A 15047-nucleotide genomic window follows, 5' to 3' on the forward strand; every position below is an offset into this window, starting at 1 on the left:
CTATACGGAACGGTTAAATTTCATATTCAAGATATCTCCATTACGACACAAGCTGCAAATCTCAATGTCGATAGAGCTCAACGCGCAGACCGATAGGAAAATGAAATTATTCATGATGTCTCCCAATACCATCAAAGATATCAGATCCATGCGTCTCATATTTATTGAAATTGAGTGACGACTATATGTATCGCGAAGAGTCAGGCCTAAACCAACATTCCCCGTGATTTACTTCGCTTCTGGAGGCTCCCGTTATTTCTCTCCTGTTTATCGAGTTACTTAAGTCGCGGCAAATAATTTATAGGCGGAATATTAGTCTAAACGGCATATTACGTGATTTACCTGTTGCCGATGTGCAGGCTCATACTCGGCTTGGGAAAGACGCCCTCCGCGTAGCACATTAACTGGAACATTTGGTTGCCGATGTACTCCTGACGCAGCTCCAGGTTCTTTTCTGGAACTAAAAATACGCGGTTAGAATGCAATAAAATTACTGCAAAAAGAAAGTTACTTAAAAATTACATTAAATATGCAACATTTTATGCTTTTACTATCCCGCTGTAAATTTACTAAAATATAATATACAGAGGGTACTTTGAATGGTGGTCATATTTATACAGAGGATACCTTTGAGTTTTAAAAATGGTTATCATAAGTTGGTTTTCTCAAATTCCGTGATGTTTTTTAACCTTTTTTAGCACACCTCGGAACAGCGATGTTGTCAAATCTCATAATTTAAAGGAAAGGTTATTTAAATAGCAAATTTTATTAAATAACAAATTTCCACACTACCCGCCGTGATGTGCTGCTCTTTGACATTTGAAAATTTAATTTTTTTGCATAAGATAAACCATGAAACAGTACCCAAGCTGAAAACACAAACTGTAATAAATAAATAATAATAAACAATCAATATTATAATGGGAACAAAGAGGGGTAGGTGATTTCTCTCTTTTTTTTATTAAATTACCGTCAAAATAAGCTCTATTTAATGCAAAAAGAGCGAGTTCCCGAGCGGCCTTTGCCTGGCCCTGAGACAATTTGCTTATAACCCCAACATTGGTTTTTCTCACAATATTCTTTTGGACATGTTTAACTGCAAATCCTTAGAGACACGTCGAGATATGTATTCTGTTGTATTTTTGTATAAAGTCATTAATTATGTGTATGATTGTCCTCAAATTTTGGAACGTTTTAACTTCTACGTGTCACGCTACTCGCATATGATGTACCTTGCAATGCCTAATTCTAATTTATTACTGTCATCACCAATTTATGTCATGTGTGAAAATTACAACAGCCTCCAATATAACATTGGCATTTTTTTGTAACATAAAATTAATAACGAACCTATTTTAATTGGCTTTTGTTTGTTTTGTTATTCATTTTATGTTGTGTCTTTATGGGCATTTCTCACCTTAGCTTGTGTATATAATAATGTTTACCGTATTTTATTCTATTTTACTAAAGTATATGACTGTTTTATACTACTGTTATTTTAATTAATGTAAAATACTTTATTAAGTTTTATTACTTTTGAATTTATTTATAGTTTTTTTTTCTTCGAATTGTGGACCAACAATTTCATAGTCAATTGAATTGGCGTCTGGCATACATGTTGGTGATTGGATTGACATATTGCGATAATTTTCGAATAAAATAGATACGTAATATTAAAAATAATCATCGTTATTGGACAAGTTTGAGAATGTCCCGGTAAAACTCGTAAAAATTGCGAAGTATTAACCCACATACTCCCATTTATCACAGATTTGGCGCATTCGATAAAATTAATCGATGATCTCCACCGAGTTATGAACCGGATACATCGAATGACAGCGTTATGCTCCTGCTATCATAAATAGACAACAAATTCGATGCGGTGTCCTGAGAGTGATGTACTGTAAAAGATTGATAAGCAAATTTCACCGTTGAGCTTAACAATGAGATAGACCGCAGTGAATTATTGTTTTGGGTCACAGAGGATGTAATCACTGTACGCTGAATTAAAACAATCACTTCGTGTTTTTCGTTCAATTCGTAATATATTTTTTGTTTAATTGTGTAAATACTATTCTTCCCAGGCATATTTCGAGAAATATTAATCTCTCAATGAATAAGCACGCGGGCAAACGGCGCATAGCACAGCCGCACTAGGCGACTGGGCAATAAATCTCAGTTGTTGACAAGTGGTTGACAAATTGCCTAGCAGTGCAGTGCAGCAATGCGAAATTTGGGGCGATTCAAGTAATTTTAATTTATTATAAGCACCTTCTATTTATCATTCATACTACAATTGCGAAAGGGATAAGCGGGGTATTTTATTTACTAATATTATTACAACGTGGCACTATGCAGACCTTTTGAAACGGAACAAAACGAAATTTACGATCAATATAATAAAATTGTTTGAGGACATAAATAATTAAAATTGAAGATTGATTTTGGGGCTAAAATTTTTATATCAAATTACGGCTTGACCAAAGAGTTCGGAAAAATCACATAAAACTTACTCACTTAACTTAAATTTTAAGAAATACATTTATTCAGCAGTCTAACCCCTGTAACTCTCCCTGCTGAATACAGAGTGGGATCAGGTGTCTATGCAAGGGGTTTATTGGAGGATAAGCAGATTTCTAATGGCCAAAGTCAGTTATATCACGATACAAGGCCCTAACATCTGGCGTCTAATGTGTCTCGGCTACATAATTCAATTCCTATCACTTAGCTAGTCTGTCTGGATATCGGTTGGGTTAAATTTGATCGAGATTATTGATGGCACTGAACTGTTGGGTGGTTCAGATGTCTGCATAGGCGGAATCAATACGAAACTTTTCACGTTCGATTGAAATGCTTGGTTCTGGAGACTTTTAGACGATATATCTTCCGTTATTTGTCGGAATTTTGACAAAAGTTATGTCCTTTGTATACAGGGTGAACCTTAATTGCATATATATTTTATATAGTTGTACAAGTTAGAATTTATGTCTAGAGATCGGAAATGTTAGGGCAGCTGCAATGTGGTTCATGTAATTAATTTTATTCAAACAAAAAGATGCCTCTTTATAACTGCACTCTTTACATTATAAGAATATATATACAGGATGTTACATCTGGAATCCTCACTATCGATATCACGGAAAGCACGGATCCGATAAATCTGAAAATTTGACAACCTTTCAAAGACAGTAGGGTCAACACAGCTAAAATATTTAGAACTTTATGACACTTCCGGTTATACCGGAAGTCGACATTAATTTTCTTATTTTAAATGGGACACTATATATTATTACATTTTTGGATTATACGTGAAATTTGAGGGTCACTTTATTAAATATTCTCTATACCTACCCGAGTTATAGATTTTGATATATTATAATTTTTAAAGAAAAATTTTGACAAATGCAAAGGTCCACGGAGATGCTAGTAACTCTTTTCAGGAGCGTTATATCAAATGGATTTTTGGAACCTGTAAAGGGCATATATAACACTAACAAATTAAAACATTTAATACTAGTTGTTTAATTTTTGCTGTTACATTTTGTTAGCTTCAAACAACTACAACTTTGTTAACTTAAATGGAACATTCTGTATTATTTTACTCTGTCGTATGCAGATTCAAGCCATATAAGCATTGTTAGGGCTGCTTTACTAGTTTTAGAGATATTTACAATTTTCTATTTTTTGATCAGTTTTTCACGTATCAAATTGGCCATGACTAGAAACACTCCAAAAACGATTAAAATAACTTGACATTTGTCAAGTTTATTATCGAATTATTGTTTTGTCTGTAATAGTTTTTACTGAAAATTTAAATACAACTACCTAGGAATCGTTTAAATTATACTAATCAGGATTATTTTAATTTGTTTGTTATTTATGCACAATGTTTGTTATTTATCGACAGCAAAATCTCTACATGTTTTTGAAATTACTTTGTCACATTGTCCATAAATTAAAATAATCTTAATTAGTATAATTTAAACGATCCCCATTCCCCAGGCATTTTTATTTAAATGTTCAGCAAAAACTGTTGCAGACATAACAATAATTTGACAACTAACTTGACAAATATCAAGTTATTTTAATTGTTTTTGGCATGTTTCTGGTCATGGCCAATTTGATAACAGGCTTGATACGAGAAAAAGTGTCCAAAAAATGTAAACTTGCAAATATCTCTAAAAGTAGTAAAGGCAACCCTAACAATACTAATATGGCTTGAAAGGAAATTTCAATCTGCATACAGAGTAAAAAAATACAGGGTGTTCAATTTAAGTTAACAAAGTTATAGCTGTTTGAAGTTATCAAAATGTAACAACAAAAATGAGCCAGCTAGTATTAAATGTTTTAATTTGTTGGTATACTATAATTTAGTGCCCTTTACAGGTACCAAAAATCCACTTGATAATACACTCCTGAAAAGAGTTACTAGTATTTTCGCGGATATTTGCATCTGTCAAATTTTATCTTTAAAAATTAATATCTCAATATCTATAACTCCTAGGTATAGGGAATATTTAATAAAGTGACATTCAAATTTCACGTAGCATCAGAAATTGCAATAAAATATGGGGTGTTCCATTTAAAATAAGAAAGTTAATTTCGGCTTCCGGTATAAGCTTCGCATCGATCAATTTATTCGATACGTATCTAGTGGCAACTAAATGCCTGCCCTGTCGGCTTGGCGTGTCGGTGAACAAATTGGGTTTTTTGCATTTCATTGTCATTTGTGCATGTGTGAGTGAGTTTGACGTTTTGCTTGGACGACGTGTGCACTGTGAACATAGAGCACCACACTTCTTACTACAGATTTAGCCTATTTCTGGCATAATATATATTATTACCGTTTATTTATTTGTCGCTATTTTGTTGCGTTTGTCGCTGTCGTTATTTATTGTCACCATAAAGTTTCCGATGTCTATTAATGATTAACATCAACTATGCAGTGCTGCATAGTTGATGCTAAACAGAACTCTCAACTTTAACTTTTTATGTGAAAAGAGTTAAAGGAATAACTATTTCTACCTAAATACTGGGCTTTTACTGAGAGGTGGATATCTTACAAAATATGTACAGTAAAACCAAATTTGTAGAACTTTTGTAGATGAGAAAAACATCAAGACCTTTTGCAAATTTAAATCTATTCAAAACACCCGTCAATATGATAAATTATTTTCTAGGCACCATAAGTTAATTAAAGAATCTTGAAAGGTCTTCGAATCCTTGTTTTTATTCACGTAAATATTTTAATATCGTCCTCTGCTATATTGATATAACTTTTAGAACATTTTAGACGCTGATATGAAAATTAATTATAAAACATAAGTAAATTCTTTAGAGATACATAACTTCTTCTTAAAATAGATAATACGTACATCACCTAATATGTGAAACGTGAAGATATCGGAACACGATCCTATCTCCCTATTATCTCGAGAGGCACTCGCAACGAGTTGCATTTCATTTATTACTTCTCTTCACTCAAGAAGCAACGCCGTCAAGTAGCACAGAATGCAAGGTGTGAAATTAAATCTACTCACGATAGAAGCGAGATCTAGCGCCTTCCCAGAATATTATTTAATCCTTTTACCCAAAAAAAAAATCCTTTCCAATTCCAGGTAGTGGATTAAATCGGACAGGGATAAAATAAAGATTCTGTGCTGCCAGGTTTTCCCAGATTATCAGAACTGGCACAGTGGCGTACACAGAACTTTGCCGTGTTGTTGTATTATCCTTGCTTTTGAGAAAATGTAAGGAATTATCTTGTGGAGTTCTTATCCCCAGAACCCACTCTTGTGTCTAACATTTTCTTAAAAAATATTTAGAACGTTGTTGTTTTTTAAATTATTAATGGAACACTTGAATATAATCAACACCAATGCTTTATCTGTTAATTCATAAATATTTGTATTTTCTACCACATTTAATTGACGCTGCTATTTCAAATATATTTTCGATGGGCTGTATTCATTCACCGACTGAAAAATAAAATACCAAATATTTAAAAGGCAGACAAACAAACCCTTGTTTTTCCAGAAACGAAGCTGACCCAATTTAGCCAGCCTTTCCAGTTTCAATAGGATTCAACAATCAGGTTCTCGTCTATCTGCGTCCAAAAATCATATTAGCCTAGTGAAAAGTATATACGCCTCCCCATTCATTGGGTTAACAGTTGAAGCTGGATATTGTCATGAATTGCGTTTTAAAAATCATCAATTGTATTTTAGGAATATCTCGTTGCGTGAATCAGGGGAAAATTTTATAACCTAATTTTTAAAATGCGTATTATACATAATATTGATTATAGTCCCCAGAACATCGCTTTTTAAACAATTAAAAAAATATTTTTCCGACAAAAATAATTTGTACACCATCCGCAAAATGTTAAAACGACGTCATTATGTATCCTTAAATATGCAAGTTCCATTTTGCGTAACTTGCTTAAGTAATTTTTGAAACAAACTGTGGTCAACTTGTCCGACAAAAATCATGCAGCGTTCGAGTAGTCCGGCGACCCAAAAATGTCAAAATGACGAGATTATGTTTCCTTATACATGCATGTCGGACAAAAGTAATACCTACATGATCGAATAATGTATTTTGGAACGAAAAGTAGTAGAGTCCAACAAAAGCATCGGGGTAAGACGCCAGCCCGACCAGAAAACAAAAAAATATATTGTTAAGAAATTGCATCTTCTTTTTACACTTTTCTATTTAGATAAACAATATATATTTCAAAAAATTTGTACACACACTTTGATTTAAAATCCTAAAATATACAATCACCAAGTAACATACAAATATAATTTCCATCGGGAAGTCTGGAAAATTAGGAAAACTTTTGTTAATAACAAATCCCAACTTTTTCTTAAATCTTTTTAAATAAATCTAAGAATATTATTTTTGTATGGGAAAAATTTTTCTTTGAAAACGAATAAGTCTGAAAGTATTAGGTATATATTATTATGTTTAATTTTTATTAAAAGGTATATTTGCTGAAAATGCGTTTATAATAAAATAACATTTGAACGTTGGGAAGATAATGTTAGTATTTTAATCTTTGATCAACAAAAATGTTTTATTCTGGGTAAGTATGGTACTTTACATTATTCTCATATTTGAATTAACCAAAAATAGTAGCAATAATAGTAATTAATTGTACATTTTGATATTTTTTCAGATTCGTTCAACTTGTAATATTAAATAGGCAACTAAGTAACATTTACTGAAATAATAATTTACTAAAAAAATATATTTTAATTTTATGCTAGTTATTTAATAATAAACAATTTTATATAAAAGTGCGAGGTAATCACTAGAAAAATTGAGAAATACAAAAAAAAATGCAATTTAATATTAATCAAGAAGTACAAAATCTCATTTTATCTGTGAACCCTAGCATGTGTTTTCATTTTTCATTTACTCTTTATTATAATAAAAAAAGTACAAAAATATTAAATTAAATTTGCATTCAATATTGTTATAAATGAAATTTAAAGTAACAATGACATTTTTTAAATAATTATTTTATCAATACTTTTATTTTTTACAATAGCCTATTTATTTAACAAATACGTTTATTTAAGATCAAGTAATCATATTTTATTATATAAAGAGCATTGCGCGTTTACATTAAAATTTTAAAATAAACTGTACTTTTTAACTATTTTATCATGTAGGTACTATGAAAAAGTACGATATCGATGATATTTTCATATCTTGACCGGAGTAGTAGGAAAATTCGCATTTAATAAAATTTCGATTATTAAATTAATGTTTGAAACTTTATTTTTGTTATATTTTATAAATTTTTTAATTTAATTTATTTAACAGTAAAGTTCAATTAAAGTATTTTAAACGTTTTATCAATTTTTTATTAATTTGTGGTGCTGCTTTTGTCGGACGCATATTTTTTTGTAATAAATACTTTATTTCAAAATGAAAAAAAAAATAGACTTGCATGTATAAGGAAACATAATTTCGTCATTTTGACATTTTTGGGGCGTCGGACAACTCGTATGTTGCATGATTTTTGTCGGACAAATTGACCACAGTTTTTCTCGAATTACTTAAGCAATTTACTCAAAATATAATTTGCATGCCATTTTGATATTTTGTATGTACTAGGGACTATTATGGATGGCATATTTACCTTTATTAAGTTTTAAATATTTTGGTTTTTACAATGGTGTGAAAGGTTATAAGTTGAAGGATTTTAATCTTTTTGTGTAACAATTTTTACAAGGTAAATACCTACTACGCAAATTTTTATTGCCTTGTCATTTTTAGAGACAATTATGATAAATAGCATGTTGTGATCGTGACCTACTTTGAGTGTAATATTTCATTACAAGAACCGATATTTGGCTTTTTTTTCAAGAACGACGTTTTACTAAATTACATAGACATACCTACTTGTTCCATCATTTTCTATTTTTATCTGATTTATCTACCAATTAATAATAATAAATTACTGCCAACAGTTCATAGCACTTATTTCAATAATTGACGTCTGCTATGAAAACACCTGGTAATACTAATAAGTCATATGTTTCAAAGAAACAATAACCGTTATCAAACTCATGTGATCCTATCATTCTTAATTAGTAGTAAAGGGTTTGGATAACATTTATTTATTTAGAATGACAATATTTATTGCTTTCTAAAAACTCTGATGACATGGTCAATATAATTAGGTGGTTATCGAAATCCTTATCTGCAGATATCCTATCAAATATTTAGTAACCTTGGCACTACACATTTGACACACCTTTATTCCATATACAGACAAATTAGACTAGAAGAGAGTAACTTCACTTAACATCTTCACTTTATTTCAGTTAGTTGTCTTCCACGCGATTGTCATTATTTCCTGATGATGGTTTAATAAGCCAAAACTTAAATGTTAATAAGTATACCTATACACATTAAAATAAGGCATTATTTCAATTTTTTTTAGTTACCTAACATTCCCTGCGTCTTTTTGTAGGTAATAAGATTTAAACATATTATATTAATTACTGGTAATAAATTATATACTACACATTTATCGTAAAAAAAAATTTATAGCAGTAATAACACAAGTGACTGTAGCTCTTAAAATTAATTTAATATATAGCATTTCAGTACCTGCATTAGATAAAACTCTTCAATTATAACGTTATAGCTATTACGAATTCCACTGCAATTGCATAACTGTTACCTATCTGTAGATATTATTAAACCCATAAGTAAAAGTATACCTGTATTCAGACGAGAAAGTTTTTTAGGCTTGGTTTTGAATAATGAGCAGATTGTTTCGATTAATAAAAACACAGTGTTGTCGGTACGGCTTGGGCAACACCAAATTTTATAAATAAAGGATTTAGATTTTCAAGGAAAGCAAACAGGGCCTTTCTTCCTACCGGAAAATCTGGATGGAAACATGTATCTGAATCTACTGGAAACGAATATCTACTCGATAATTGTGGAATAGGTTTCTGATTTCTCGGCCTACTTTTTTTCTCGGGGCTCGAGAATTCTCGCTTGGTATTGCAATGCGAAATATAAACATCATCAACATTTATTATTTATTCAGTATTTTTATTAATTACTTATATGTTTCTACTTTTACTAATAAAACTAAATTAAACTTTAAGTATCTTATTCTTAAAAACCTTTAACTTGTTTTTTTTATTAAACACTTTCATTAGACTTATGTTTATTTCAATGTTTTTGAATAGTACTTAGCTTTCTTCCAATAATTATTAATAATCATTAATCATGCAGTCTTTTAATTAAACATATAGTAAATAGGGAATTTAACCGAAGAAATTTAAAAAAAAAACAAGCTTTAATTTAAAGATATTAAAGATACAGAAGCGTTCTTCCTATTAATTTATCACTTATAATCACAATCTTTTAATTAACAAAACAAAAATAAAATAATCAACTAAAGGAACAGGAACTAAATATTTTCAGAATCAACATCAACATTAGGTATCTGCTTATAATAAAGTTTCTACACAGACTTATAACAAAGTACATTAAAAAAATAAGAATCGTCAAAGTAAGCTAAAGCCTTAAAAACTTAAAATAAATAAATCATGAGCTAGTCGAGAAACCACTTTAACCGCTCAGTTATTTGTCGAGAAACGAATTGAACGCATGAACGAAACGAACTCTAATCAAGACTTAAGACGTGCGTGATTTTTAAATTTCTCGATTTCTCGACACTTTTTTCTCGTCTCGAGTAAGGCCAGATTTCCCGGGAATTCCCGCTTCGAGAAGTCTCGACCAGAAACCCTATTGTGGAAGTATTGGAAAATGAGAACGCTTTGCCAGAAGAGGATGTGTCGTTTCAGAAAGATGGTGCTCCACCACATTATGCAGTAGCTGTGCGGTATTTTCTTAATCAGAACTTTCCAAATCACTGGATAGGACGTTCAATTGAGTGGCCTCCCAGATCGCCAGATCTAACGCCCGTAGACTTTTTTCTATGGGTACACTTAAAGTCGAAAATTTATGCAACACGACCGAACTCACTTGAGGAGCTTCGTCGACGAAGAATGTCGTCAGTTAACGCCCGAAATGCTTCGAAATGTTCGTCCGGAAGTGGAGCAAATTCTTTAATTCATTGATATTTTGTCTTATTCTTTAAGTGATGGTTTTACTTCAAACCAAAATTTAAAATGTTGTATGTTATCGTGAGCAGAATTGAAAAAGATTTAAAACAACATAGGGTGCCATTTACAGTTTAAGGGTATTTTACACCCCTGCCTAGGGGGTAGCTTCCAAGACACCAAAACTTACGTCATCACGTGCCTCCCTTAAGAAGAAAATCGACGTGTCAGGTTTTTTTGTTTTAATTACGATATTTTCTAGGTGGGAAGTTTTAACACCCTGTATATAACGCACTAACAAAAAATTGTTGACGTTTCGAAAATCCATAAATAAAAAAAATAATACGTGTTTGGAAAAACATTGTTACTTTTTTTTTATAAGTAATTAGCCCACTATTTCTTATCTTTGTAGAGGCATAAATATTATAGATCACCATTAGCCATCCATGTATTTGACAGATAAATTGAGAAGTGACGAATATCGAATGGTATGAATAGGTAATAGTTGCTCCAACAAAGATAAGGGGGTTTAGTTAAAAAAGGAAATATTTGAATTTTTAATAGCATAATTTTGAATTGGAATACTTATTTAGAATATTTTGGTGTTTCTGTTCAATTTTGTTTTTCTTGACTTGTATTAATTTATGCCACTGTTAACTTATTACTGGTAGTTTGCATTGGTTTTTCTTTCTTAACATGATATTTCAGCCCTTTTAAATTGTATTTTATTGGTTTTACTCATTTCTAAAAGACCCCTATATTTTCAAACTAAAATAAGAATTTTCAGCTTTTGGGACTTTGAGGCTCTATAAAAAAAAAACATGCAACGACATAAATTAATGATATTTTGGGTATTTGGATTTTAAATGGTGCTGAACAACGCAGTGTTGTCAAATTTCTAATAAAAAAAATCCTAGTACCTACGATTTTCCAAAAACATAATTATTAAAGAAATCATAGTAAGCCATGAGATAACATTATCTCCTTAGCAATATGTCCCATACGTGTGTCTATGAACTCCCTACTCTGAAAAAAATTGACATTAAAATCGCCCCACCCTGTAACATTCTACACTGGTGTTATGGATCAAATCTGTACACACTGTATATTTTAAACATGTAATTGCAAAATGCAAATTGATTATTCAAAATTAGGTCCATTTTTTCGGCATTGGAAAACAAACGAACAACTCAACAGGTTCCTAGTTATCTTAAATTGCAAATATAGCGTCATTTTTAATATCGGCGTTTGACCAATGCAACCTACACTATAATTATTTTTAATATTTCTTTCTAAGTAATGAAACCCGTTTCGTTAATGCATTTATTTATGCGAAAATCGACAAACTTTGAGATTATATTATTTATATTTAGTCCATTCATGCGGCGCCTGTTATCGAGTACGCATATGGATGGGCGTGGCCTGAGCCGGTTCCCTACGCAGTTCCAAGAGGGAGACACCGAGAAACATCAGTGTCAAGTCACCGCTTCGAAGCTTCGGCCGGGAAGAGCGTCGTATTTCACAACATAACATAAAATTAGTAGTAATCAACCGCATCGCGAGGCCCGATAGTGCAACAATTCGACGTTATCGTACATCAAGATGGAACAGTGATTGCAGTGACAGACTCGTGTGAATAAGTGTGCACTGGAAAGACGCTACAAATGAGGTTATCTCTGTAAATTCTACGAGTTTGAACGCTGGGAAAGCAAAATGAGTGTCAGTGTGGAAGACAAATACGCCGGCAGCCACATTTTTTCCGGCCTGACTCAGTATACGGGGTTGTCCACGGACCAGCTGAATTTTATAATCAGCCAACTTGTTGCGCTCGGGTTAGCTACCCTTTACCGCACCGCCTTACACCCGTCGAAGACCAGTACAGCGGTGAGGCACGCGTTTGGGCTGGTATTCGGGCTGATTATGGGTTATTTTTGTTTTGGATTCCAAGCCATCCACCTCGCCGGGTTACCTGCGGTATGTTATGTTGTGATGATAACGCAGAATCCCCATCTGATGCACGGAATGGTTCTGACTGTGGCCTTGATATACCTGTCGTGTCTTCACCTGCACAGGCAAATTTACGACTACGGTTCCTACGGGTTAGACATCAGCGGACCTCTGATGGTTATTACACAAAAAGTGTCTTCTCTAGCTTTTAGCTTGCACGATGGTTTGACTAAGAAGGAGGGCGAGATGACGGAAAGCCAGAAAATGTATGCTGTGTACAAGACTCCCAGTTTTTTGGAATACTTCAGTTACACCCTAGTGTTCCCTTCGCTTATGGCGGGACCAGTTATATTTTACAACGATTACATCGATTTTATTGAAGGTAAAAGTTACGGGAATGTAGTGAATAAATCGTGCTGTGGCTGCGTTGTGGTAAACGAACCTAGCCCCGTTCGAGCGGTTATTAAAAAAGTGATCTTGGGGTTGATATGTGCTTTAGTATTCGTGAATTTCCTACCAAGATTTCCGATAAGTCGCTTGAAGGATGACCACTTCGTGGAAAACACCAGCGTTAGTTATAAGTTTTGGTACCTGACTGTTAGTACAACTTTAATGAGATTTAAATACTATTTCGCGTGGACTATAGCTGATGCCATTTGCAATAACAGTGGCATAGGGTATAACGATGATGGTTCCGCGAACTGGAACAAGATTTCCAATGTAGATATATTTCAATTCGAATTTGCCACAAGTCTGAAGCAAAGCATAGAGGCGTGGAACAAGGGAACGAACACATGGTTAAGACTGATAGTTTACGAGAGAACCAAGAAGTACCCCACTATATTAACCTACGGTCTTTCGGCGATATGGCACGGTTTTTATCCTGGGTATTACATAACGTTCCTCAGCGCCGCTATTTTCACTTTCGCCGCAAGAACCGTGAGGAGACACGTTCGCGGATACTTCATGGGAAGCAACGAATCCAAGCTGCTCTACGACATCCTGACCTTCATCGTAACCCATTTCGTGTTAGCTTACGTCACGTTTCCTTTCGTTCTGTTAGAGTTCTGGGCAAGTATAAGACTGTACAACAAAATGTTTTGGTGCATCCACATCTTCGCCGTGACAGCGTTGATCTTCGTCCCAAAATTCGTTCAAAAACCGACCAAAGCCGAATATACCCAAAAGAGCAGTATCGCTCTAGCTCTGAGGAAGGCCCGGCCTTACTCCAATTCAGTGGGCCACACCGACTGATTTTTTCGACCACGAGTTCACTTTTACCGTAACTTTGGTTAGGTTTTTTTTTTGAAGGGTATATTAATATAGAGCCTGTTGTATACTTGTTTGATATTTGCTTGTTGTCCACGTAATAACAATTGTTATTTATAATTCCGAATACCTGTAATCGTTAATGTTTACTCACTAAAGTTCTGATTCTAAACACGTAGATGTGTATGTTGATTATGATTTATTGAATGAAAAATTTCCGTTGCATGCTGCATACCAAAACGTTTATGTTAAGTCAATTACACCAAATTATAACGCAGATGTACGATTTCAGAATGGTATTATTTGTAGTGACGATGATTTGTAAAATTATAGGAATGGCAGTATTAATCACAAGATTTTATACGAAACATTGTACCACGGTGCCAAATTTTTAATCTGTACAATTAGAGTATAAGTAGGCATGTCATTGTTGCTTTAGGATTTGTTTATATATTTGTCTTCCATTACTCTGCCAAATATGCAACAACACAAGGTATATATAGTTTGTTGAAACTGTCAACTAGATGTAAGTGGTGAAGCAGCTATTTTGTATAAATATTTATATGATAATTAAACATGTTAAATCCACAAATTGATGTGATTTTATTGTTATCATAAACTGCATATATTTGTATACGAGTTGAATCAAAACAGTGACGTAATCATAATAAACAGTGATAAAGTAAATCGCCTGATGTATTAGTGTGTCAATATGATACAGCTTATCTCGGAACTAATAATTTATTTTAATTATATCTGCTTCGTCACTTTCGCTAAATTCTTGGTTGTAATCTGTTGCCACGGAGAAATTGCGAAAAATAAATGAAATTAGATAATTGCAATTTAAATGAACAATTTTAATTAACGAGTACCTACGTAATTAAAATTTTTTATGATAAATAAAAAACTATAAATATGCGAAAACTAATTTCCCTCTAATGTTCGTTTCAATTTTATTTTCCATTTTATTATTCATAAAAGTCTATAACAGACTGAAAACTAATTAAATTTCCTGCTAAAATGTTTTTTTTTTTTTCATTTTAATTGTGCTTAAAGGTAATTGCTGTTACTTTATACAGGGCGAAAATAAATACTTGAGAAGATTAACAAAAAATTCCTATAAACTTGGTTTTTTTCGAGATACATGGGTATTTAGAATTTACGAAAATGTGTAGTTTATTGCAAAGTCCTGTAAATAATGCTTTTTGTCATCCATTAGGTAACAAGGTT

General features: G+C 32.5%; 2 protein-coding genes across 2 annotated transcripts in view; one reads left to right on the forward strand and one right to left on the reverse strand.

Moving 5' to 3' along the window:
• LOC108914190 overlaps positions 1 to 15047 on the reverse strand; it is a 231498-nt gene that overhangs the window by 64594 nt on the left and 151857 nt on the right. Inside the window, exon 4 of the mRNA XM_018719933.2 lies at positions 343 to 460. Coding sequence (XP_018575449.1) covers positions 343 to 460 — 118 coding nt within the window. The remainder of the gene's footprint in view (positions 1 to 342; positions 461 to 15047) is intronic.
• Positions 12082 to 14409, forward strand: LOC108914184 (lysophospholipid acyltransferase 1). The gene has a single exon (XM_018719923.1). It carries the CDS (start codon positions 12315 to 12317, stop codon positions 13800 to 13802), a length of 1488 nt encoding a protein of 495 aa, XP_018575439.1. The 5' UTR covers positions 12082 to 12314; the 3' UTR covers positions 13803 to 14409.

This window comes from Anoplophora glabripennis, unplaced genomic scaffold (assembly GCF_000390285.2).
Source record: "Anoplophora glabripennis isolate ALB-LARVAE unplaced genomic scaffold, Agla_2.0 scaffold16, whole genome shotgun sequence".
In the NCBI taxonomy this organism is placed as follows: Eukaryota; Metazoa; Arthropoda; class Insecta; order Coleoptera; family Cerambycidae; genus Anoplophora; species Anoplophora glabripennis.

Excerpts from the sequence above, each read along its gene's own strand:
- LOC108914184 (XM_018719923.1), top strand. The coding sequence starts at position 12,315 with ATGAGTGTCAGTGTGGAAGACAAATACGCCGGCAGCCACATTTTTTCC.